Source organism: Anoplophora glabripennis, unplaced genomic scaffold, assembly GCF_000390285.2.
Source record: "Anoplophora glabripennis isolate ALB-LARVAE unplaced genomic scaffold, Agla_2.0 scaffold491, whole genome shotgun sequence".
Classification (NCBI taxonomy): domain Eukaryota; kingdom Metazoa; phylum Arthropoda; class Insecta; order Coleoptera; family Cerambycidae; genus Anoplophora; species Anoplophora glabripennis.
Genome location: NW_019416602.1, coordinates 102,809 through 129,408, shown reverse-complemented (window position 1 = coordinate 129,408; position 26,600 = coordinate 102,809). Strand labels below are relative to the sequence as shown.

At 32.1% G+C, this 26,600-nt stretch overlaps 1 protein-coding gene across 1 annotated transcript in view; it reads left to right on the top strand.

The window, feature by feature from the left end:
* Positions 1 to 2,044: 2,044 nt before the first annotated feature.
* Positions 2,045 to 26,600, top strand: part of LOC108912037 (protein big brother) — a 55,631-nt gene continuing 31,075 nt past the window's right edge. The window contains exons 1-2 of the mRNA XM_018717183.1: positions 2,045 to 2,322; positions 12,708 to 12,896. Coding sequence (XP_018572699.1) covers positions 2,149 to 2,322; positions 12,708 to 12,896 — 363 coding nt within the window. The 5' untranslated portion in view covers positions 2,045 to 2,148. The remainder of the gene's footprint in view (positions 2,323 to 12,707; positions 12,897 to 26,600) is intronic.

Sequence of the window (26,600 nt, the reverse complement as noted above, 5' to 3'; positions counted from 1 at the left end):
GGGAATCTTTTTAGCTTGAACTAAATTAAACTAAACTAAACTAAAACTTGAACTAAAGCACCTTTGTAATTTGTATGTTGAAGACCACTGACTTTTAAACGTTTTCGTTCAGTTTTCTTTTCTTTTTTCTTTTTTCACTAGCACAATGTGTATCATGCCCATCAACTTATTCCTTCCTTTTCCAAAGAATACAAACTGAATGGCACATAGACGGTTTTTCCTTGTACCACTCACCATTAGCTGGAAGGCACTTAGACTTTTTTGTATAACAATGACGATGACACAGACTATAAAATCAGAAAAATCCAAAAATTTATATATTTGGCACTTAGACGCTTTTGACACTTATAGATATGTAGATTTACTTTGTTGTCAATTGATTATCTATATTTGACCATTAACTGAACTTAAACCAGATCTGATCGAGTCAAACGAACACCGGATTCAGATTCGGCGACTCCAAAAACGTGTAGATACGTACTTAGGTTTAGTTTGTTGACAATTGATTTTCTACATTTGACCTTGAACTGATCTTAAACCAGAGCTAATCGTGTCAAACGGACACCGGATTCGGAATCGGCGATCCCAAAAACGTGTAGATACATAGGTTTAGTTTGTTGACCATTGATTTTCTACGTTTGACCTTCAACTGACCTTAAACCAGACTTAATCGCGTCAAACGGACCCCGGATTCGGATTCAGCGACCCCAAAAACGTATAGATACATAGGTTTAGTTTGTTGACAATTGATTTTCTATATTTGACCTTGAACTGACCTTAAACCAGAGCTAATCGTGTCAAACGGACACCGAATTTGGATTCAGCGACCCCAAAACCATGTGGATACCAAGGTCTTGTCTTTCGGACCTCCCACTTTTTTTTTGTGGGGCAGTGTAATTTAAGTTTAAATATTAGTAAATGTGAAACAATGACCTTCTCAAAGAAAATAAATGTCATACTTTACGATTATAATCTAAATTAATCTATGAAAATGTTAGGATTTATATTTCGAAATACTAAGCAGTTCTCTAGTATCGACTGTTTAAAAGCTTTATATCATTCATTTGTAAGATATCGTCTTGAGTACTGTAGTATCGCTTGGAGTCCACATTATAATGTTTATATAAAACTGCTTGAGCGTATTCAGCGTAAATTTTGTAAATACTTATTTTTTATAAAACATAAAAGATATCCAGACCAAAATTATAGTTACAACGATTTATTAAAAGAGTATGATATAGGTACAACCTTTGTTTATACGCAGAAAAATTGCTAATATAAGATATCTTTACAAACTTATACATGGACAACTAGATAACTCAGAATTTTTAGAACAAGTACAATTTAATATTCCTAGAATTGGTGCTAGATATTGTCCGTCCTTTAAATTTAACATTCCTCACCATAATCTATATTTGAACTCTCCTTTACTTTCTATATGTAGACAGTATAATGAAATACAAATGTTTGCTAAAAAAAAATTCTAAATGTAGAAATGTCCAGAATTGTTAATTTATCCTGAAATTTGTTGTCTGTTAAACTACTTGAATATAAAAAAGGCTTTTTAATAAAGCCATAGTTATTAAGTTGTCACATAACTTGATTTCATACTACATAAAACAAAATTAATTTATATTTATAAAAGCAGTAAAATTTAGCTATTAATCTTAATCTAATCTATTTACTGAAGTAAACGAAAAACAACTCTCAAGGATCATACCACTTTAAACGGCCCATATTTATTGTCGGCAAGATAAAATGCGACATGAAAAAAATCTTTTTTGAACCTCTGCAACAGATGCGATCCGAAACTCAAACAATGCGATTATCAGATAAACCTAATAAAAAATACTACTTAACTTTCATAGGCTCTCAGCCCCTTTTCATAAGCATTCGTCGGCCTACTGTAATTGAATTACAGGACAAGCTGAAACTGGGGCTGATTCTGCACTCCCGATTGGCCGAGAGCTCCGTGACTCCTCCCTGGGGTATCCCCCTTTGAAAAAGGCACCATCTCCCTAACAGGCGACTGAAAACGCTCAGTTTGAACGGAAACGTTGTGTGATGTGTGTTAAGTTTTTCGAAGGACCAACGTTTACGTCGATTCAGAACAGATAAGTTGTGTTCCTGTGACAGACTCAGTGAGCGATGAATGATTCTGCCATTCCCTCAGTGTTCTCAAGTATGATGCCCTTCGACTCGATAAGCCTCTACGAGCAGCCCAAGCCCAGATTTATTTTCAAAATGCCCCGGGTGGTGCCCGACCAAAAAGCCAAATTTGAGTCTGATGAGCTTTTTAGGAGACTGAGCCGCGAGAGTGAGGTTGGTAGTAATTTTTTTTATATCAAGTACTCAAATGTATGCAGTCGATTTAATTTTTTTACGCAACTGTGGATGATGAAAAAATGGTGGCATAAGTAATTAATTAATTAGTAATTAATTGTAAGTATATCCATATATGTAAGTGTATAAGTATAATTAATTAATTAATTTAACAAAAATATCAGCCTATAAACATTAAAGTACCTAAATCTTTTTACCTACGAGTAGTACCTATACCTACACAAACCGTATTTAATTTAGTTTCTGTCGATTCTACAATCAAGTGTTGTTTTTCTATACGATAATTCTGAAACAAAAATATTAAATCTAAATACAGTCCAAATTACAACCTTTTTCTATAACTTTTTTTAATATTCTTCGTACATTTCGTCAAATATTTTATTTTTATTTTTAAGATACCTATAGTTTAAAATAATGTTAAAGCAAAGTTTACAGAATAAATATTCTGTAAACTTTGGTTAAACATTAGAACAAATTAGTTTATTCATTAGTTTCCACAAGTTTGATTTATTGATTCTTTCCCGTTAAAGTTATTACTTAGTTTTTTATTTGTAATTATTTATTTATGGCACTTTTTATTACTTTTTGTATTTAATTAGTTTTTTCTGCCTCACTGAAACAAAAAATTAACTTTATATTAATAAGCCTTTGTGCTAAAAGTATTAGCCAAGTAGTAGATTTTGTAAATTTGGTTTTGTCCAACCAGAAATATCTGGCATGACAAGTGAAGATTACGAAAATCTCTGTTTTTGTTCCTAAAACTTTTATTAAATTTCTCTAATCCGTGACTCATAATAAAAAATAAATATCACATTTGATTGTGTCATAAAAGGATACGCCTACATATCTGTGACTTTTTTTAAATGGAAACCTTATTATATCCAAATTTATGCGAATAATGAAGAAAGTCGATAAAATAATAAATATTTGTAACATTCATTTGCGGTATCTTTTTTTCTGAGCGAAATGAAAAATGAAATTTAAAAACGTAGGCACAGGTCGTGTTGTGCACGTCATTAAGTCAAATACTTTTACTGTGAAAAAAATCTAAGAAGATGCATATAGCTCAAAATTGCAAATCCATAGCCTGTTATGATTTTTTATTAAGTGCCAATGTTTGAAATGATGTATGTAATGTTTTTTATCCGGAATCTAATTTATAAACAAAGTAACACCAGGTATATTTTCAATTATTTCTGAATTAAAATCGAAATGGTCAATTTTGCACTTTTGCAGGAATAATTTACATATTTTCCTGTACATTATCTCCTTAACAACGCAATAATCCAAGCCAAGGAATATCGAATAACATCATGTTATCAGATTTCCAATAAAAAATTACTGCTACAATTTTTCTAAAATTGGTGCCTACCTACTCACTTAAAAGTCGTAGTAAATTTACAGTTTTACAATCGTGACAAATAAGTTATAATCTCCAAATATGCAAGTCTTTTTCATTGATTTCATAAAAAATATTTGAACTTATTTGAATTTATTTAACCATGCCCATGGCACCTCTAACTCGGAACATCCTGTAGATAAGAACACATTTTAAAATTAAACATATGCTGCGTTATATAAAATCATGTTTTATTTTTGCGATTTTGAATTTTGTTCTTTATATTTCAAGACAATAAGTATCAATTGTAAAATAATGCCATTGATTCTTTCATTTCTCTTTTTTTTTATTAATATTAATAAGTGTGTTATTCATCTACTTTTTATTGTAGCATTATAATTTATTTGTACAATATAAAAAACACATTAGCTCCTGTATTTTTTTTTATTATAAAGATATTAAGATAACTCAAACAGTTTTAGAAAAAAGAAATTGAAATAATTTGGAATAACCTAATACCTTTATAATAAAGCAGAAAAACCTAATACTCTGTGTGATATACGCAATACGAATGCATAATAACCATTTGACGTTTAAAAATTTCCGAGAAATCATTCAGTAGGAGTAGAATTATAATATATCTTTTCTTTGTACTTATATAAAAAGAGGAATATTGCATTATGTAGATAATTAGGTATATTTATAATGAACACAAATGTGAATTAATTTAATGATTTTTCAACCTTTCGATACTAAGTATTTGGGATTATACGCTAAATTACATCATTGCAAATTCATGGAAAATGACAGTAAATTTTCCTCGTAACTTATTTTAATAAGTTACGTCACTCTTGCAAATAAACGATGTTATTAAAATGGCCAAATAATCATTTTTTCAGTTTAATAATATGCCGATTTACGTAATATACAGAGTGTTACAAAATTATGCAAACAATCATGTCGGTTAGGAGAAAATTATACACAAAATTTCAACCGGATGACTTCCCCAAACGCTACGTGATTTCGGCACATTAACACAATGTTCAAGTGATATATCTAACTTTGGCGTTGCGACTATGTATTTTTAATAAATGAAGCTACTCATATGGCGCCATATTAATTACAAGGATAGACTTGCAATGTGTTGGGGTCGGTCGAAATTTCTTTAGATGTTAAGAAAATATACAGGGTGATTTACTGTTTAAGATTAGGACTTTGACCATCGATAGATCTTGTCAAAATAATGTCATTTTAAAGTATACACTTTTTCTTCCAAATGCTTCCCTTTAGAGAAATAAGCTCTTGAAGAAGCATTTTTTTTGGGTTGTATTTATTTTTTCTTAAACTATGAAAGTCATTTGTTTTATACATATTTAGTATGAAGTGTGCGAATGAAAAATGCGTTCCATCATAGGCGTCCGTAAGGAGCTCTGATAACCCCGATTTTTAATATAATTTCTACGCCACTGAAATTTTTTCAAAATGAATATAATATAATACATTGGTTAAAATCCTAATCATAAAAAGTGAATCAGCCTGTATATGCTCGCATGGAAGCAATTTATTTTGATATTATGTTGATGCCATGTGGCGAAGGTATTAATAAAAATCGTTTTCTGAAATGCCACTTTGACGTCGTTTATCTAAAAAAACCAGCGACTCGGTGAAAAATGGCATAAGTAAGTCCCATTTTTTAGCTCTAAAGATTTGTGGTTAACGGCTTGGCCAGCTTTTTTTCTAACACCCTGTTTATATGCGTTTATATATCTTTATTTTTTAATGTACCTACTTACTGATTTTTATTGATTTATACATAATTTTTTTTCTTTTTTCGTAATTTGCAAGGTATATAATAAATAAAACAATTTACCTAAGTTCGAATGTGTCCAAATGGAAGGGGAACAATTTATTCTATATAAAATTCTACTACCTAACTTATATTAACTTTGACTTGAGAATATCTAAATATATTTCAAAATATTTCGGATGAAAAATTAAATACTTCAGTCAAAAATATACATATGTTCATTTTGAAATAATCATATCCTAAAAGGATAAACCTAGGATTTTTAAATAGCGAGAAAATATATACTTAAAAAAACTAATCGAGATATAAAATGAGAAATATTTTTCCATTTTGCTACTTGTGAAAAATCAAATGGATAATTCTTTACGCCAAAAAGATCAGGCAAGTGTTGTTTCTATAAAACTATTTTTGTTTTACTACACATATTAAAGCAAATAAAAAAAATGCACAGAGTTATTCAAATAAAATTTTGCCTCCTTATATTTGTTGCTTTCATATTTAGAAAAAAATGGTAAAAGCCAAAGTTGAGCAAATTTTCTTGTGATAACAAAACTGTACCTAGAAAAATAATTGAATATTGCATTTCGGAGGTACAAGACAAACATTTCTTTTTGGCAGAAAACTCTGTACATTTTTACATATTTTGAAATAATATTTACTCAGGATTACAAGGTTCAAGAGATCTATCTCTAATAATAAGGAAGATCTGGCCATAAAAGTATCCTAACATTAAACTCTTTAGACTCTTTGGGCCATATAGTTCTTATTTTTAGAGATAGATCTATCAAACTTTGTCGCTGTAATGTTAAGGAAGTGTTCTATTTAAATATACAGGGTGCTCTGTCAAAAATTATAAGTTTGGTTTGTATCTTCGAAATGCAACCAACATAGTAGTAGTTTTTCTAAATACAGTTTTGAAACCACAAGAAAATTTCCCATAACTTTGTCCCATACTATTTTTTAAGTACCTACAAAAACAAAAGAGATAAGGAGGATAGAAGCTTAAAAAACTGCCACTTTTATTTTCAAAATTTGAAATTTATGTGATGACAAGATCTTTCATTTTTCCGTTTCCAGTAGGATTTTTATTAGACAGATTCAGTGACAAAGTACAAACAATTTCGAAAATAAATCATTTTGTGATCTACGCCACTGCGTTAGTCAAGCGTGAAGCCCATCACATCTGTATCTAACACGGACAGGTACAAATACTATACTGAATGAAGGAGTCTCTCAGAAGACCTTGTGACAGTAACCCGTTCCCGTACACACATTTAACAGTCCTTGTTTACAGCGAAAAGTGATGAAAACAAATTCGGGGAAGTGAGCTGTGACTGTGCCGGACATACTTGGGATTTTTACTCAATTCCCCTTATAGGCGCTGCCTAGTTATGAACTATTATTGCAATAAAACACTTGTTAAAATACAGTACGACGTGAGGCATAAACTGAGGGTTAGTAAACGACGTGCAGTCATCAGTATTCCGCTACTGTACGGACAAGGCAAACCCATATATTTTTAACGCGAACAATGCACAGGTCTGTTTTTAGTAGACACACCTTAATATTTTAATTGTCGCCGTGCTGCAATAACAATCCGGAGAAGGTGCCTTTGACTTGAAATTATAATCAGACGAGGCGATGATATTTTTCTCTTTTCCGCAACAGACAACCACAAACTGTTTAAATTTTTTTCTACCAACTTGCTTTAAATATAACTTTTTCGCGTTATTGTGAATATTCACGCATAAATTGTTTGGAACAGTAATTTTATTTCCTTCACGTTTTGTAAAATTGAAACAATAAGATCAAGATTATACATTAAAACACAACATTTTGTTTCACCGGTGATTGCTGTAATACGAGATTCTATTCAACAAATCAGCGATGGCATTACCTCGAGCGTAAACAGAACGGTTTGCCATTGTTCATTGTAAACGAATCATTAATATTGGCGACGCCAAGATTTAGGAATTTTTCGTTATAAGTACCAACCCTGCAATATTGGTTAGCTAAGCTCGGTGGTCACGTGGCTTGTAAACATTTATGAAGGCTATGTATTATAACTTGCCATGGTCATACATGCGGTATTTTTTAAATAAAATTCGTAGATGTTTCGATAAACTCTTCTATCCTCATCAGGAAAGCTACTATCGAAATAAATGAAATAGACCCCTGAGTTTGGAAATCGATATTAAGAAAACATAGGGACAAAAAAATTGAAATTTGGACCATATATAGCCTCACTATTACTCTATTTTGTGCTAAAATTTCAGTTAGTTTCGTTATCCCATTTTTTAGTTATTAATGAAAATGTTAAAAAAATCACGGTTTTCTGCCTACAAAATTGATACCTCCCACTTTAAGTCGTCGGAATTTTTTTGTTAATTGATAAAAAAATTCCAAATTTTTACTGACGATAGGTCGAACTATTGTCTTTAGTACTGTGAAGGTCATTTGTCTCAAAAGCTCTTCTTTTTTTATTTTTAAGCAAAACAGAACGGAGTGCTATCTCCGTAAATATTGCATTCTTTAAAAAAAGAAAAAAACTGACTCAAGTAGTAAATAATTGTAAACAACAATCTGAAAAAAATTGTTAAAATAATACAGTTTTAAAGACTATACCATTCCGATACTGTTTTTAAGGATATCATATTTATAACTGTATTATTTTAACAAATTTTTTCAGATTGTTGTTTGCTACCCATGTCAGTTTTTTTCTTTTTTTAAAGAAAGCGATAGTTACGGAGATAGCATCAATTAACACACACAATATGGTAATAGCAAGGCTATATATGGTCCAAATTTCAAATTTTTTTAAGTTTTCTTAATATCGACTTCCAAAGTCAGGGGTCTATTTCATTTATTTCGACAGTAGTGTACTGTACATAATTTTTACGTTCACGATAAATAATTTTTTTTCAGATACTATTTGACCAAAAAATAGAATTGAGATTGTAACTTTAGAATTTCTGATAACTACATTCAATATGGAAAAAATCAAAGCATGTCACTAGACTTTACAAAATTTGAGATTCTCTATCTTTTTAGAAATACAAATAAATTTTCATAGTCATTGTGTAAAATATATTCAAATATATTCTTAATTTTCTCATTCGTGTAACAAGTTATTTTATATACACCAGGAGGATTTTTTTGCAAATATCAAAATAATGAAATATCACTCAAATAGATTACCTAAATCGTCAAAGCAATTCCTCTTTTGGGCAATATAACAAAATAAGAACATGATGGACTCATTAATTGAAAAATCATCACTACTTATCCTTCTTACAGTCCGTATGATATTTGTTGAGATAGAAACACGCCTTCGTAACTGCAAAACCGCAAGCTGCTACGGTGAACGCCACGCCGTCAATGCCTTTCTACCTCGGGTGTCGAATGCGGTTAATTCCAAGAAAGTGACGCAGGGGTCTTCTTGGAAATTTATCTGAACATATATCGTACGGACTGTATGAATTATCCTTTCAATTAATTATGATTCCTTATTTTTTCCATTCATTTGCGTCTAATCATTTGAATAAAGAAAATTGAAGCTCGTTTTCTAATATGGATAACTAAACTTAGGTAATATAGTTTTTATTTTTTAATAGAGAATATTTATTAATAGGAATAGTTCATGTAAAGTTCTTTACATGTGTTGAAGTTGTTACTTTTCAAATGGTTTTCCTTAATTATCTTTAAATCGGCTTCATTTTTCTCGAAAATGGTACATGCTACCGAATTTCGACAAGTATACCTTTTTTTTGTAGTATCCTTTAAAATTTACAGAACCGTTCAGAAATGTAATAAATTTTGATTTTTAACATATTTTTTCTTCGATTGTACCCTTTCAATTACCTGTATCGGCGACACTGCTTTTCAGAAAGAAACCGTTTGCACATTATTCTTAACGCATAGTTGGTGTTTACTCGTGTACAAATTTTGACATTTTTATCTTTAGCCGATTTAAAGATAATTAAGGAAAATCATTTGGAAAATAACAACTTCAACACACTGTACCTCGAAAATAGGGCGCCTAAGAAAAAAACTATACATGAACTTCCTCTATTATTTTCCCATCAGGAACTTGCACACAAGTTTTTTTGAAACATGAACGGGTCGAATAATAAAATATTTCCACGATATCTTAAAAGCCGATAACTTAATCTTGTTCATATTTAAAATGCAGACATACTCGTACTTATATAATATACGTAATATTATTCGAATTCTACATCTTGCGTAAGAAAGTGACTATTTAAATTTCAGCTTTTTAATTTTTACTCGATTTTTTAATTTTTGAAAAATATTATTCATAAGGGTGTTGACTAGAAAGAAAAAGATATGTATTAATGCAACCTAATGTACGTACCAGAATTTATGGAAAACGGTTCAACTAATTAAAATTATACAAAGTAGAGCACCTTTTTTGTCTTTCTCGTAGTCTAGAGATCAATATTGTTCAAAAATTAAAAATAATGGAGTTAAAAAAAGTTAGGAATGAAATATTGACAATCACATTCTAAAAAAGGTGGATGTACGACTTACATCAATGTTCAGATCTCTGAGAAATTTTAAGATATCCTAAAAATATAACATTCATATCATAGCCATTAAAAGAATATAACTTATAATTATAATATAATTTCCGTACTATCTATTTCAAGAATAAGCACAGCTTTTACAGTTTTGTTACAAACTGACAATTATTTATGTATAAATGATTGCATTCAGATTAAATTCGTCAACAATCTTACCTTATAAATAATACGAATAAAAAATATTTTTGTTTATCTTAACAACAAAGGCTCTAACGGCGAAGGTTTAAATAATATAATTCTAACATGGCATATTCTCAGGCAAAAATTAAATAAATACTAAAAACTTGCATTAAAAGCTTTGAAATGCTTATACTTAGATTTAATGACATGGCTGCATATCTCCTAAATTAAAATTCCATTAAATTAGCCATATTTCGTACAAATCGGTTAAATTTGTCCGTATAGGTGATGTGTTGAAGATCAGCTCCAGTGCTGACAAATCGTCTCCACGGCGTCGATTTAATGGCAAACATGTGGCGCTTATTAACACCGTTAAAGCATTAATTACAATACGCATTCGTCATCCGCGGAGTGTGATCGCTGCGAGCTACTTGACGTCCGCTGTAGTGACGCATAAAAATCGTGGAACTCCCCATCCGTTGCCATGTCCCAAAGAGGTACCGAAGAAACATATATAATGCGGCTATGCTAATTTGTTCAAGACTTTGCGCAATTAGAATCAATTATGGCGTGACGGATTTTCGATGAACTCGATTACGACTCGTTTATTAAATAATTTTTTAAGCTACAGGGTGGGTCGAGATAAATATACTGGCGCAAGCGTTGCGCTAGATTTTCAAAAACGATTAATGTTGCAAATTATTATGGAATTATTTCAGGTCATTCAAATTTATAATTAGTTAAGTCATTTAGAGTTTTATAAACGTATGCTTGAGAGACGTTTAAAAAATGTGATAAATTTTGTATTATTGCAAAATGTGGTCGAATACATATCGTTGCTTCGTATGAAATGCTACTTGTGAATCGTAGGTTGTTGGCGTTCACAATTAACCAATTTATTTTTTGAAAGTTATCAATGTTATCGTTATTCAATTGTAAGATTATTATTTTTCTGTATTTGTCAAAAAAGTGGTGAGATTTTCCACAACGATAATACATCCATATCATTCAATGTTTTCGCTTGTGCACCGGTAACTTATGGAGACTGGTTCTGTAATCGTAAGAAGATCCAATGCAGGAAGACGTCGTTTGTTAACAGCCTATTAAGAAGGAAATATCTTGAATTTAATTGAAGGAAACTCATTGGCAATATCGATTCCCGATTAACTGTTGGGTTAGATGGCATAATTGGACCACATTTCTTGCTCCCTGATCTAAACACAGAAATTTACCTATCTCATGGAAAATAATTGTTTCAAATTGTTTTTGTGAAGTTTTTATTAACAATTCGGCTTTTAACATTAAATTTAATTAGAATTTCATACCAATACGGTATGCATTCGATCACATTTTACCATTTTTCTCAAAAAGTTTTACGACAAGAATATCAAGAGACAAGAAATTTTCAAAATTCAATGTAGCACTATCAGGTTCCACATGTCATAAAACCCCTGTATATCAAATTTAGTGAATCTTGTATTGGGTTCTGAGATATAAAAAAGACTATTCTTAGGAGTAGGCCACTTGGCAAAAATAAAAAATACGGATCCCCTTTTGTCTTAAGAATATGTGACCAAATTTTGTTGCATTAATTTCGGGACACCCTGTATATGCAGTAAGTTGTAGGTGAAATACATGTCAAGTAAATTAATTGTAAATGAGTAATTTTTTAACTGTAGTATACAGCTTTCGAAAATATGTTGTTTGATTTGCGAAATCTTGCGAAATTTGCGAAATGCGATTTGAATTGCGAAATTCTTTTGCATCCTCGAATAATTTTTTTGCTCGATATCGCTCGTAAAAGAAACTTTTATTCTCGAATGCAAAAATAGTAGTTTGCAATCTAGCATCAAAGGTAACTATTTTCATAACTCTAGACTTATCCCCTTTCTTGCACCAGGGTCTTCAATTATTCTTCAGATCAAAATTGAGCAATATTTGCTGAATACAGATACCAGTAGCTATAATGACTTAAAGCTCAGTAATACCCAAATTGGCGCATGTATGGATACATAATGTTTTCTAATTTTGTATCTGAACTCTAGGAGGTTTCATTTGTATTGTTTTAGACCTGCAAGTTTTTACAAAACAATGGTTTTAAAAATACTGATTTAAGATATTCAGAATGTTAAATATTTTGGGTTATTATGCCGTGACCTATGTACGTGGTCACCGCCAGTTAAAGATTTTCATTGCACTTTTTTAGTTTAACCTTGATCTGCCCTTGTCGTTCTCGGGCTAGGTTCTGTGGAAGCGGAACCGCTATCAGAACCCCTTGGCTGGCCCTGATGTTCATTTCAGTTCTTGTTGGCTCTAAAGCCACTATGGAGGGAACAGCACCTCTCAGACACATTTTACAGTTAACTTTTTGTATTAAAAAAAAGTACCAATAGTTTAAAAATATATTCTTGAATTTTTAAGGATATATCTTTTTTCATTGACTCAGTTTTACCTTCAAGGAAAATTTTTAATTCTAAATTTCGCATTATTTCAGGTGCGATATACGGGTTACAGAGACAGACCCCAGGAAGAGAGGATGGTCCGCTTCCAAAATGCGTGCCGTGAGGGACATACAGAAATCGCCTTTGCGGCTACCGGTACCAACCTGCAGCTGATGTTCTCACCACCCACCACTGGCTACATGCCCGACAAGGAATGTGATTTTGACAAGGAACAGGGAAAGGTAAGACGATCTAGAATTATTCTTTAGAAAACAGTAAAGGAAACGATTCAGAGATGAAAACTTGACACTTAAATATTAAAATTAAATACTACTATAATATTAGCCTCCTAACCAATTCTATTAATGAAACAAAGTAAAATAAAATAATCAGTTGATGTCTTCTTTCTCAACTTTTAACCTAAAACTCTAGAGAGGGAAAATTTTGAAATAAAAATTTTTGTTTGATAGCACTCAGTTGAAAATATTTGTTAAATTTACGATGTGGTTAAATATCTCGGAATATTAAAATATTACTATTATATTGAAGAAAGGCATTTTTAAATAAAAAAAAAACATTTTTAAATCAATTTATTGATGTTACAATAGTGCCTTCGAGGTTTTGTCTCACTGTACTGGTCTTTGATTTATGTGTTCCCCTTTTCAAAAATAATAAAAGAAGATTTCCAGTATGGTATTCTCTTGACATCTTGAGGAATATTAAACTGATGGATAGATGATGTAGAAAATATAAAACATGCAAGGATGTCAATGCTTTGGAAAACATGTAAACTTTATATACAAGCCGCGTTTCTTGATGTATCAAATAATCCCTATCGCTTTTAGTCATTTGTTAAATAAAAAATAACATAACACTAAATAAAATACTACGCACAGGACACTGTTGAGGATTTCAGTGCTTTTTTGGTAGTGCTTATTGATCAAAGTCTGATGTAACGCAAGTCGTTGGTATAATGATTAGTGATTTAATGAGATTGAACGATTAACTGAAGCATGTGTAACAAGAGCTCTTAAAAAATTACAAACAAGTCAAGAGATTGTGATCACTCACTTCCTGATGACTTTTGACTGCGTATTCAGAAATGTTATTATAAAACCTAAATCATATGACTTTAAAAAACTTTTTAATTAGCTTCTTCACTTCGTACTTACATAATAGATTTCAATATAACGGTTTCAAGTCAAATACTTTTCTTGCATTATCTGGTGTACCTCGAGGGTACAATTTAAGTCCTCTGTACTTTGCATTATTTATAAATGATTTATGCGATGGTAAAAAGTGTAGTTGACTATTATTTGCTAACGACTGTAACTCGTTTAAAAACAGGGATGTTTTAAAAACTTTGTACCTTTTAGTACGGTTAAGGATGGAATATACAAGGTGATTCAAAACTTATCAAAAAAAAATGAGGAGACTCTTACAAATACAATTTTGTAAAAAAAAATAGAAAAGGGCAGTTCGAAAATTATTTAAAAATACACCCATCCGCAAATATTCGAAAAATTGATGATCATTGTCCTGAAAGCGGTTATCCCAACAATTTATGACTGTTTAAATTGAATATCTAATAATTAAAATAGGAAGAATAATTATGGTGAGGTTTTCATTGTGTCTTTGAATAATTTTACCTAGACATGGATTTGATTGTTTAATATTAAGTAATTTATTTTTTGCACTATTATATACATATATTTATAAACAGTGGCGGCTCGTGAAGGAGGACTCTGGGACTCCGCCCCCCCCCCCAGATATTTTCAAACTATAAACTTAAAATAATGTATTTATTTAAATCAATAAGAAATCTAAATAGCATGCATTCAATATCTCTTGGATGTTAGGTTGGTTGCATAAAGTGCATGTACTCCGTGAACGTAGCTCAGATTAATGCCATCTGCCATCTATGATCGTACCAAAGAGTTATGTTTAACCGCGCGCGCAATCCCCACTCCATCGCGGACCGTGAAATCTGAGTCCATCGTGCAAGCATATTTTTACATATGATTGGACAAATTGGCACGTGGAGGGGATAGGCGACGATAGGCTCGCGCGCTTTGTTTTGGGACTCCATGAGGCAGTAACCCGTATCACTGAAGTGTGGTTATATGTGTTTTGTTTTTGCTTTGGCGCTTTTTAAGACATTATATTTTATAAGTTTAAGTTTAAAATGAGGGTTTGTGAAATAAAAAAACTTGTTATTAGTAATTTAAGTTTAGAGGAAAAAGTCGAATTGAAAAATAACGGACGTCCAACGCCAGTGTTGAATTTAGTTGAGGTGCAGAAAGAGTGCAAAAAGTGGGCCGGCTTTCGCAAATTTGATAAAAACATTTATGATAAGACCCTGTGGTTGTGTGGTTGTGACCAAACAAATAGATTTTTTTGTTTTGTATGTTTATTGTTTGGAGGAGGCGAAGAAAACTGGACGAAAACTGGAGTTTCTGACTTGAAACATTTAGAAATTAAAATTAAGAAACATGAAAATTCTCCTAAACACAAAAATAAGTTGGTGAGTTTTTTACTTTTAGGAAGAGTAAATATTGCTTCTTGTTTAAATAGTGCTTATGCAGAACAAATAAATAGTAAATAGTCATAACGAAACAGTTAAGAAAAATCGATTGCTTCTTTCAAAAATTTTAAATATCTTAAAACTATGTGGTACATGTAATCTTTCTCTTCGTGGACATAATAAAAAAAGTGACTCGGCAAACAAAGGGGTATTTTTAGAACTGATAGACTATAGTGCAAAAATTGATCCCGTTTTAGATAAACATCTTAGTGATGCCCATGTTTTTAAAGGAACTTCAAAAACTATACAGAATGAACTATTACAGTAATCTACATAATTATATCCTAACTGGGTTGGTTGATCGATTATCCACTTCAGCCCCCACACGTTGGAATTTTGTTTCTCGCATTGTATCTAAGTAGCTACTGTACACACTGACAGTATTCATTTTGGGGTACTTGCAAAACACAATGACCTTCAAATTCCTTAAAATTTTTCGCCGCGGGGGGCTGCCACCCCCCACACCACCTGCAGGTCTTATAATGTATATCCTCTTTTCTAAATGCGCCCCCCCTGTATTCAAACCCAGGGGCCGCCACTGTTTATAAATATTTACATTTTTCTGATAATCTGCATTATATTAGGAAGATGTGCTTGCAATCTTTTATTTTTCTTTAATTTGTCCAATAAATGGATTATCTGGTTGGGCAATAATCTCATTAACGTTAATATTTTCATTAATGAACTTAAATTTGACTCCATCTCCATCTAAACCTAGCTAAACACTTAAGAACCTCCACCACTGGGTTACTTCCACGGCAAACAGCAATTTACCGCCTTTCATTGTAACCCGGGCGACCTTATAGGGTCAGGTACCGAATCTTTTTCGGCAAACACCAAGTGGGCGGCCACAGGGAACTGTTTTTACGGGAAATTGAATGGGGGCAATTAACCCGAACAACTTCGTTGTAAAAGGATGCGCTTGGTTATAATTGTGACACTAAACAACAATATCTGTCCGGAGCATACTTTATGCCCAATTTCAACTCGAACTCATAAACTGACTGTAAAATGTTACTTTGAAGGGAGGTCGTTAAATATTATTGTGCCCAACGAAGCGAGGTTTATGGTTTTCTTGCTTGTCGGACGGTTCGTGCCACACTGGGACTGTGTTTTAAAAATGTGGCTTTTGGAAAATTGGCAGTAAAATGAAGCGGTTGCTGCGGCATATTTTATTCATATTTCAGCGTGCGTCCTTTCGAAATTTATTGCAAAACGTTAAACGAAGATGGGAATGAAATATTAAGCGGTTATTTCTGCGAAAGGATAAGTATGTGTAAAACTACCTAAATAAATATTTTGAAAAAGTTTTACAATCTTGTGAAGTCTGCTATTAACTTTTCTCTATTTAACAATTTTTTTGCTACTTTTTAACAATTTTAGTATATTTTAAGCGTTAGCCAAAGTAGTAAATTTTTCTGAAATATATTTTATTTTCATAAAACAAGGTACTTGTAATGTAGATTACTTCTGTTAAACAACATAGAAAAAAATAAATTAAACAAATGTAGCACAGAATAAATTAAACATATTTAATGTAAAAGTTCAAGTTATCGGCTTTTTAATATTTTTTAAAGAAGTTAAGTATATTTATTTTTGCTCCGTTTCCCTTTTCAAACAAAGGAGAGAAAGTAGCTGCCACCAAAATGGCGAATATCGACGCCGCTTCAGGACAGCCAATGGAAACAGAGCGTCTATATTGATCGCTGCGACGCCATACCAAAATTTTATCCAACGCTGCTACAGCTTTCACAAAAGTTTCGTCCACTCACGAAAAGCGAACGCCAGCGATATTTAGATACATACAGCGAATATATTTCACAACTACACTCAAAGTGTTCATGTCTAGCTCAATACAGAATAATTGTGATAAAACTGTTTAAATTAAATTTACATGTACATAACGCAGGTATTGATTTTTTTTAATATGTAATTTAAAATAGACAAGATTATGTATTTCAAAAATATTCAAGTAACTTTAAAAACTAACAAAAATATGGAATAGTGTATTCATTATGTATTGGTTTTATTCTTATCCTAGGTAAATTTTAGATAAAAAAAGGCAAATTCCTACGACGAAAGAATTACTGATTTTTTGCCCGTGGGTGAGATAACCTAAGTAGTAAGTTAAACGCCAATTGCCACTGCTAGTCCGTGACTACTAATACAAAGCCTTTCTTTGTATCTACTGACAGAAAGCAACCTACTAATCTGTCATCCAATTTAATCCGATATCATGAAAGCGTGACATGTGTCGTAAATAACTAATGATATTGAGGGAAAAAAATCCCAGTTATGGCATACTAATAAGTTCGAAACTGACTGGTGATTCTGCTAACGAATGATCTTAGGTGGTTACTAGATACGGCGGTTGTAATTTAATTCTGGAGGGTGTTGTAGTACACCGAGTAGTTGCTTCCCACTATCTTATTTGCTAAAAATTTATTTTTTGCCTACTCTGAAATCTCGTAATGAAAAATAGATAAACACAGCACCACAAAATATTATGTTTATTAACATGTTTGTATATCGGTTACAGATTAACATTTTTTTCGAAAAAAAATTACTATTTTTTTTTTGTAGAAGAAAAAACTGCTAACGTTAAATCTTTATCTCAAAAGACTTACGACTAGACTTCGGAAACTTTGTGGCGACAAATAAATAAACAGTAGTAATATATATTATGCTAGTAAGCGGCAATAGACTATTTTAGTGTGACGTCACATATTTAGGCAACCCGCTACAAATTGTACACACGGAATCTGACCTTTGTGTACTAATTACATAGATATTATAAAAATGAACAACTTTAAATTAATTTATTTTTACAAGGATATGGAAGTATTTAAGAACAACCAACACGTGTTTGGTAAAATAGATACACTAATGTGCTTAAAACTTACAAAAACGATATAAAAGAATATTCCTAAATTTAAATAAAGTGAAAAATTAATATTAGCCGTGTTATACCTAATGCGCATGCTCGGGCAGAATAGCCTCATATGCAGGTGAGATCTTGTTGATATGTTATCATTGTCATAATTAGCATATTTCCTCTTGTTTTGTTTAATTTTGGCATTTTCTAGTTCTACTAAGTATTTTTATTGTTTTTCTTGGTGTTATACTATGTCAGTGTGTTTATAGAGTGTTTTTTTCTTCAAGTGGTTTATTATAGACGTACTCTTAACCACAACCAAACTTTCTATAATTTTTTTAGTTCGTAACTTCTTAAATATTTCTAATATTGCTAGAATATCGCGATATTTAGGGTCATGACAAAGAAGACATTTTTTTGGCATTTGCATGTCCAAAGTACATAAATCTAGTAAAAATATTGAGAAATTCTTCAAGACAATTTGCACTATAGGGTTGTCTATTATTCGACGTATGTGACGTCACTACTAAAAAGATCTATACGTGTTGTAGCAGCTAAACCTGTAGTCAAGACGTGTGCCGCTCTATGCTCACGATACACGATGCTACGGAGTGTCATAAAAATACGTGCCATACACTCGACCAAGCAAAGCGTCAACCTCACTGACACACGCACAAACGACAATGAAATGTACGGCCAACGTCCCTCGGCAAAAAACCTGAATTGGTGACAGAGCAGGCATTAGGGTGCAGCTAGATACGTATCGAATAAATGGATCGATGCGAAGCTTCAGATTAGATACTTAGTAATATTTATAAATATTATGTTTTGAAATGAAAAATTTTTGAAAAAATAATGTTAATTTTGGTAGAAACTGAACTTTTTATAGTAGTAGTATATTTCTACTAAGGAAAGTCAGAATATCGACGCGCTTTCTGTCGTGTTCTGGTGGAAATTTTTAACCTGCCAGATGGTTCGGCAAATCCGCCGTAGGCCCGGCGAGATCTCACGGCGAGACGCGGCAAAACAATAAAAATCGGTACAATAATTCGTCGCGTGTCGCCTGATAGCACATCCGCCTGAAAAGAAAGGTCCCCGTGCCAGGATCAAGTTTTAATTGACGGGAAAAAGGACTCGGCCGACGGGCCCAGCGCTAACTAGCACGCGCTCGCCTTTGTGGGTGCAAAACAAAATAAAAATGCCAATCTTTTGTCTTCAATAATTGCATAATGCGCGTTTTGTTCCTTTGTTTTATTAATTAAGGATGTCGTGATGGCTTAAATATTAATAAATGCCAGGATTAATTTGGCAACCGCCCAAGGAATACCGGCTAGGTATCTTTGTTTTTAAATCTTTAAATCACAAATATTTTCTGTAAATAGTTAACTAAAACCTTTGTTTGCTTGTCTGATATTAAAATAAAATTCCACACTGTTGTGTATACAGGATAAATATTTTTTTAAAATGGAATTTTCATACTCCTAACCATTCCGAAATTCACCAACTTTTTTTGATTTTTTTTAACTGTAACACTTGACACATTTTCCATTGTATTTTTAAGAAAAATCTGCCATAAACTGTTTTTCTGCAGCGAATAGTTTTACAGTTACTTTCGATTAAATTAACAGTGTTGTAAGCTCACAAACTGTAAGACATAAATATGGGGATAGAACTTTGTTGCTAGATCTTTAGCTACAAAAAAAATATCCATGTGAAGATTCCATCTGACTTGTTCCAAGTTAATTTACCAGTTTAATCAGAAGTGATTTATGGATGTTGTAACTCTTTTTTATTAAAATCCGAGCAAGACAACCCTTTGTAATGTCCGATTAGTAACAGTAGGGCATCACCTGGTTGGATCATCAATTTAACAAAGGGATGCTAGAGTTTAATATCTGAGTAATTTGTCATAGCGCAAAGGGACACATCGAGGCTCAGTTAACACTCTTGTCTGTAGCATGTTCTTTATTTTCACCCTATTTCTGTGTCGCGTCCCCCCCAATTGCGTGCTTGCTGCAGTATATTAGAGGGACAGACGACGAGAAAATAATTAGTCAATGGTCAAAAAGGAGAAAAAGTAAATACAATTAAGTAAGATTAACAAAAACTATTTTTCCAAACATTTATAATTAGTGGAAAAACAATACTGTGAATTTTTTCTTAGCACCTTGCGGCAGTTTCAAACTAGTTTATGAAACACCTTTTTTGAGACATTTGTAACTAGTTTTCATTAATATTTATTGTAGCTTTAGTTAAAATGTTAACTTTGACTTACTTTCAACTGCTGACGCCATCGTTTGAGCATCAACAACTTTTAAATAGATGGCCATACACCGAAACAAAAGCTAGAGACAGGATATTTTAATCTAGACTGCTTCGACGTGACTTGAATCATGTTTCCCGTTTATCATTTGTTCATTACGTACTATGAATTTGACGTTAAGCAAAATCATTTGATGCATAATATAGAGCTATGTTGGACAAAACAAACTGTCTAATTAAAGTCTTCTTATAAATAGTTTCTAAAATGCAAAAGTTTAAAACAGATATCACATATCAGTAAAAGCCAAAAATCCACATATCTCGAAAACGAAGCATGTTTCGACCATTTTTGTAGGGTATTTTTTACTGTGTTGAGGAGAGAAGTTTAATGTCTGCAATTCGGACAACCTGATTGTGAAAATATTTTACATTTTACCAAGTTTTTGTATTTTATTAAAAATTCTCTATAGAAATGTTTTAAAAATATCTACATATGCCTACCTAACCTTAAAGACATGCACAATAAAAGTTTTTTTGTTGCATCTATTCTGTGGTTTATACGCCTTCATAGACTTTATTGTCTACATAGAGACGTGGTAAGTGTGAAGTCCTGATCATCATATCGTCGTCCTCATCGTCCTGATTATGAAAAATTTAATGCAAAAAATTTACACAAAAATTATGCAAGAGATTTTTTTGAAAAACTAAATGATTTACATTTTACAAAGTTATTGTCATAATATATTTTTTCCGTGTTGTGACTTGAAGCTTGATGTTCCGTCAAGAAAACAATTAGGTATACGTGCATTTTGGAATACCGAGTCAAATTGAATATCTCTTTACAAATGTAAATTTTTCCTATACAACTTTTTACTTGAAAGTACCATAGCGCTACATTTTTTGGCAAAACATCGGATTTAGAAGCGGTTCCCACAGTCAGCCTTGCTGCTCGCTTACAGTTTTTTGTGGTGCTTACTTACTGGCCGGATCCAAACAACGACGGCTTGAAAGAAATATTTGTGGAGCGTGAAGTTTAATTAAAAATCTTTCATCGAGTATCATTTATCAGAGCCGGGTCTTAACAGCGCGATTAAACAAACAATTGTTAAGATTAACCACCGATTATTTAGACAAGGCGAAACTATAAGATTGTGTCTATGGTGGCTAAATAGGCGCCTGATGTGTCATAAACCGTTTTACAGTTATTTATAAAGACATGGTATGGCACAGTTACAATAAACATAGGTTTATGATACACAACCCTCCCTTTGAGAAGCCGCGCTTTATTGTCGATGTTATATCGCGGACCATCCGGCTTCTTGGTCGCGTCTTCTTCCTTTGACTCCAGGCGAACATATGCGCTGGCTGTTATGGCTCCGAAATGTAGAAACCGTTTGGTACGCGGTGAGTATCGAATTTGCCCTTTGATGCAGTTGGGGACGAATATTTTAATCACCACTCATTAAAATATCAAAACAAATGGGTTGGAGGATTTATAGCTCAACCACCGGGATGTTCCCAATATCTGGTGAGAGAAAAATTTGAACAGACTTCACCATATTGCGATGTTTTATTGGATTACAGTATTTTACTCATCTTTCCAAACTGCATTCTACAAACTATTAAATATCTATCCTACTTTTTAATTTACATGAACATGCAAGGTGATTTGTTGCATTTCTTTTGCTTCAAAGAATGTCACACATCAAACACATGTGACATTACTCTAAACTGAAGGTTTAAAAAAATTGGACCAGTTCTGAGCAGGCAAAACATGTGTCGCATTGTCCATAATGTCGTACGAAATTAGACCCTTCCTTTGTTTAGGAAGAGTTTAACCCCTTTATTAATACCGGGATTAAAATATTATAAAGCATGATACCCTCATTAACAGGGGTCAATTTTTGACACGGTCTGTTTCGAGATATTAATGGCCGTGATTTAATTCTATTATAAAACGTGTTGTCCATTTGTCACGCATTGTTTCGGAAAGGCCCGGTCTTTTCGCTTGCCGAAATATTTGTTTTATTAATTTGAATGATAAAGGTAGTTGCCGTTACAATTGTAGCGAAGGCAGTTCGTTTTTTGTGGCATGTTGCCCTAGTCCGTTAGAGGGACATTATCACAGAAGAAACTGTGATCCTGGAATCAAGAATGTATTTATTTGGTGTATCTCCATTAGCATGTAATTTTGAATTAAGCAAATTGTTCTTCAGTCAAGGTCTATTTATTTAAGTGAAGAAATATGACTTATTTCGAGACTATAATATGATTAGGCGATGTTGTTGGTAGTTTCATTTTATAGTTTACAAATATATTTTAAATGTCATATCTGATGTTCGTATAATTATGCTTATATTATTATCTCCTATGTTTTTTCCATACATTGAAATGTATCAACGGAATATGCTGTTATTATTATTATGGTATTATACAGTGCTTTCGAAAAGTAACGAATAAATTCATTATTTTTTAAATTGAGAAGTTTTCGAAAAAATTCCCTGGCACGTCGATCGTTGGATAGGGAGAAGGGGGCCGATTGAATGGCCAGCCAGATCGCCTGATTTGACAACCCTAGATTATTTCTTGTGGAGATACTTAAAAAGCAAAGTATACGTTACTAGACCGGTTAATTTAGAAGATTTAAAAGCAAGAATTCGTCACGAGATACATCGTATACCTCCTGAAGTTATTGATAATGTCCAAAAAGAATTTATTAATCGTCTTGGCTACTGTCAGGCAGCCAACGGTGCACAATTTGAACATTTAATTTAGTCGATTTTTACATAATCATTATCATTTTCAGTATTGTGAAAATTAAATTTTAAAATCTTCAAACATTATTTTCTTGAAATTTTTGTTATGTAACACCGTAATTTTTCATGATGTGTATGTAGAATGACACGCTCTTTCAAATGGCATAGTCAAAATTGGGGGTTGCTATTTAAAAAAATTGTCGAAGATGTCATATCTCAAACAACGATGACGTCACAAATATGGATCGTATGTCAAAAAGTGCCTTTTTTAAAAACTAAATCGACGTGCCAGGGGATTTTTTCGAAAACTTCTCAATTTAAAAAATAATGAATTTATTCGTTACTTTTCGAAAGCACTGTAGATATGCTAATACAGATATATCAAATAAATGTATCCTTGATATCCTTCTGAATAATTATTGCCTCGTTTATAAAATTTTTATTACGCTTTGAATACAGTTGCTGAAAGTTGTCTTTGTGAAAGAGGATGCTGAAAATTTCACACCTCTATTTTCTAGCCAATCAAATGATGTTATTTTAAAACTTTACTAAGTACAACTTTAATGTATGATTCTAATTTTATTTGAGTTATATGTAGAAAAATACTCTCTCACTTTAATATCTTGGACAAATAAAATTAGTAGATAACTTTATTAACTGCTAATAATGTCTTTAATAATATTACATAAATTCAAACGATAAAGAAACTAACGTTAATACAAAATTACTTATTATAGTCATTATTAACATTAGGTACAATCAGTTATTCTAAACGATTGTGGGTTGGTTTGAGTTAATGATATGCACCATTATTTTCTGGTTTTTTGTGTTGTCTTCTGTTATATTTTGGTCGTGATTAAAACATAGTCTTCATGATTTTATTGATCCCTCTATGATTCTCCGCATCTTAAGTACTCTTCCCAACTGGGTAGTTTATATATAATCCCTTCGATTTTAGTTTGGATTTGGAGTTAAATACACTATGTTGGTCTAAATGTGATTTCATATTTTTTTACCAATTTCTTCCACAGATGGTAAAATCTTTTGGAAGTTTTGGGAAGATTCGGTTATATTCAATGCGACCTGTTAGATTACTGAGATTGTCAGTTTCTTATAAAAATTGAATACCAGTAGAAAATCCTGCCCCACCTCTCAATGCTAATTCACGTGAAACAATATGAAAAAAAAATGTGCTCTAAATCATTTAGGGTATCTTTGTCCCAAACGATAACTCTTTTATAATCATCATAATTTTTGTTTAAAGCATCTCGAGCAGCTCCTAGCGGTCATAAATTATCAGAAAATTGATTAAACCTATTTTTTTGTATTTTTCATAAACCATTTCTTGTAATTGTTTAGATTGTTCATTGTTTTAATTATTATTATAATTTTCACAATTTCTCCTCTTCATATTGGAAGCGTAATCTTCCAAAATGTATGCTAATTCTTGGACAGCTAAAGACTCTATTTTACATATCTTTTCCATAAATCTAATATTAGATCTATGATCATTTTCTGCAGAAGTTGATAGACTTTTCCACACGTTTGTTTTAGACTTTTTAGTATTTTTAGGTACTAAATTTTGAACTTTTTTTCAAATTACTAATTGATCTTCTTTACTGAAATGAACCATTTTAAAACACTACACTATTTACATTTTGATTTCAATGATTCGACTTTAAAATGTCAGGTTTGATTTTTTATTTTATTTGCAATTTTGGTGTGCAATTTTTCTACCGAATACCAAATTCTTTCTTCGTCACGAATATTAGTCCTAGTGAAAGACGATTTTCAAACTATTCGAGACCCCAAAAACATTTCCAGAAATAATATAAGAACTAGTAAAAGCCCGATTCATGGTTATATAGGATGTTTTGAGAAAAGTCACCACAGATTTTATGGATTACTCAAGGATAATGTTTTAAGATAAAATTTTGATCATATCTTTTCCAGAAAACAGCATACTGCATTGAATTTTAGTACAGGCCAGTCATTGGGTTATATCATAAAATGTCACAGAAACTAATAACTCGACTCCCAAAAAATTTTGTAGCAATCTTCAATGCACTACAATGTTCTTTGGACACGATATGCCTAAAATTCGGTTTTAAAGAATCACAGTTCACACGCTGTATCTATCTAAAGACGATAGATTTGTTCTATCAGTCACTGAATAAAAAGCACCTTTTTCAATACATCCTGCAGACAAAAACCACTATTTTTTTTAGTTATGCCTATTGCACCCTATAACTACGGTGAAATGCCCATTATTTTCCCCTCATCAACTTAACAAAACGCTAATATTAGAAAAAGTAAAAGAATAGAAGGATGGATCATTATCACAACGTGCATGACGTATGTTACAAAACGTCTTAAACTACACATAATGAACTTAATAGAGCGTTCTTAGTTGTTCTTCCCAATTCGTAACCTTTTTTATGGAACAGCGATTACCACGAGGGGCTAATTATTGATACAAAAGACGCGTGCTACGGCTGAAAGGAAAATAAAAGAGTTCAGACATCGGATCTCACCCATATGGTGCTTGCGTGGCTATTATCGTTACGGAGCACGCGATGGTCAAAAAAACACTTTTCTGCAAATGGAGTTGCTGTTGAGCAGCGTGGTGGTTATGTTAAGTTTTGCGATATTAAATATGTAAATGACTAACTTTAAACAAACGAACTTTACTATAAATCACAATGCATGAAATAATCCATAATCGGAAGCCTTTTCCAAGTGGAAACAACAGAAGTAGTCTCTTCTCTAAAGACAAAGTTTTGAATTCTTAGATCTAACATACAAGCTGTTTTGAGGAACTTAGTGGCTGGATGAACATAAAAAATTACGACGATTGTTCCTACGTGAACCACAGGTCATAGAATTTTTTTAAATCAAATTTTGTCCAATTTTTTTTTAATTAATAAACTGAATGAAATTTGGGAGTTTTTAGCTTTGACTAGGTATATTGAAGAGGTGGTTAACTACGATATCTTCCACTATACTTTAAAATAAGATTTTTTTAGGTTGGTCTCCCGTAAAATTATCCGTTATATAAAAAAAGATGTTCAAATTTTCTAAAAATTCACCATTTTCATGAAAAGTGCACACGATTGCGGCACACAATGAAGAAAATCTAGCCACAAAATGTATATGAAAACTTATGAATGTGAAGATTTCAATTTGGAAAGATAGCTGAACTCCCCAGCTATCTTTCTTAATTGAAAGTAATTAATCTGAACAACCTGTGTCTCATCGTTAAATGTGCAATGTGTGTTGACATCTTTGATAAAAAATCACTAGGATTCTCAGTAATCTCAGATGTATATTTTCACATTTGTACATGTCTGCCTCTGATCTCAAGCTTCGCATCGATCAATATATTCGATACATATCTAGCGGCACACTAATGCCTGCCCTGTGGGTCTGGCGTGCCAGTGAACAATCCAGGTTTTTTTTATGAGAGCCG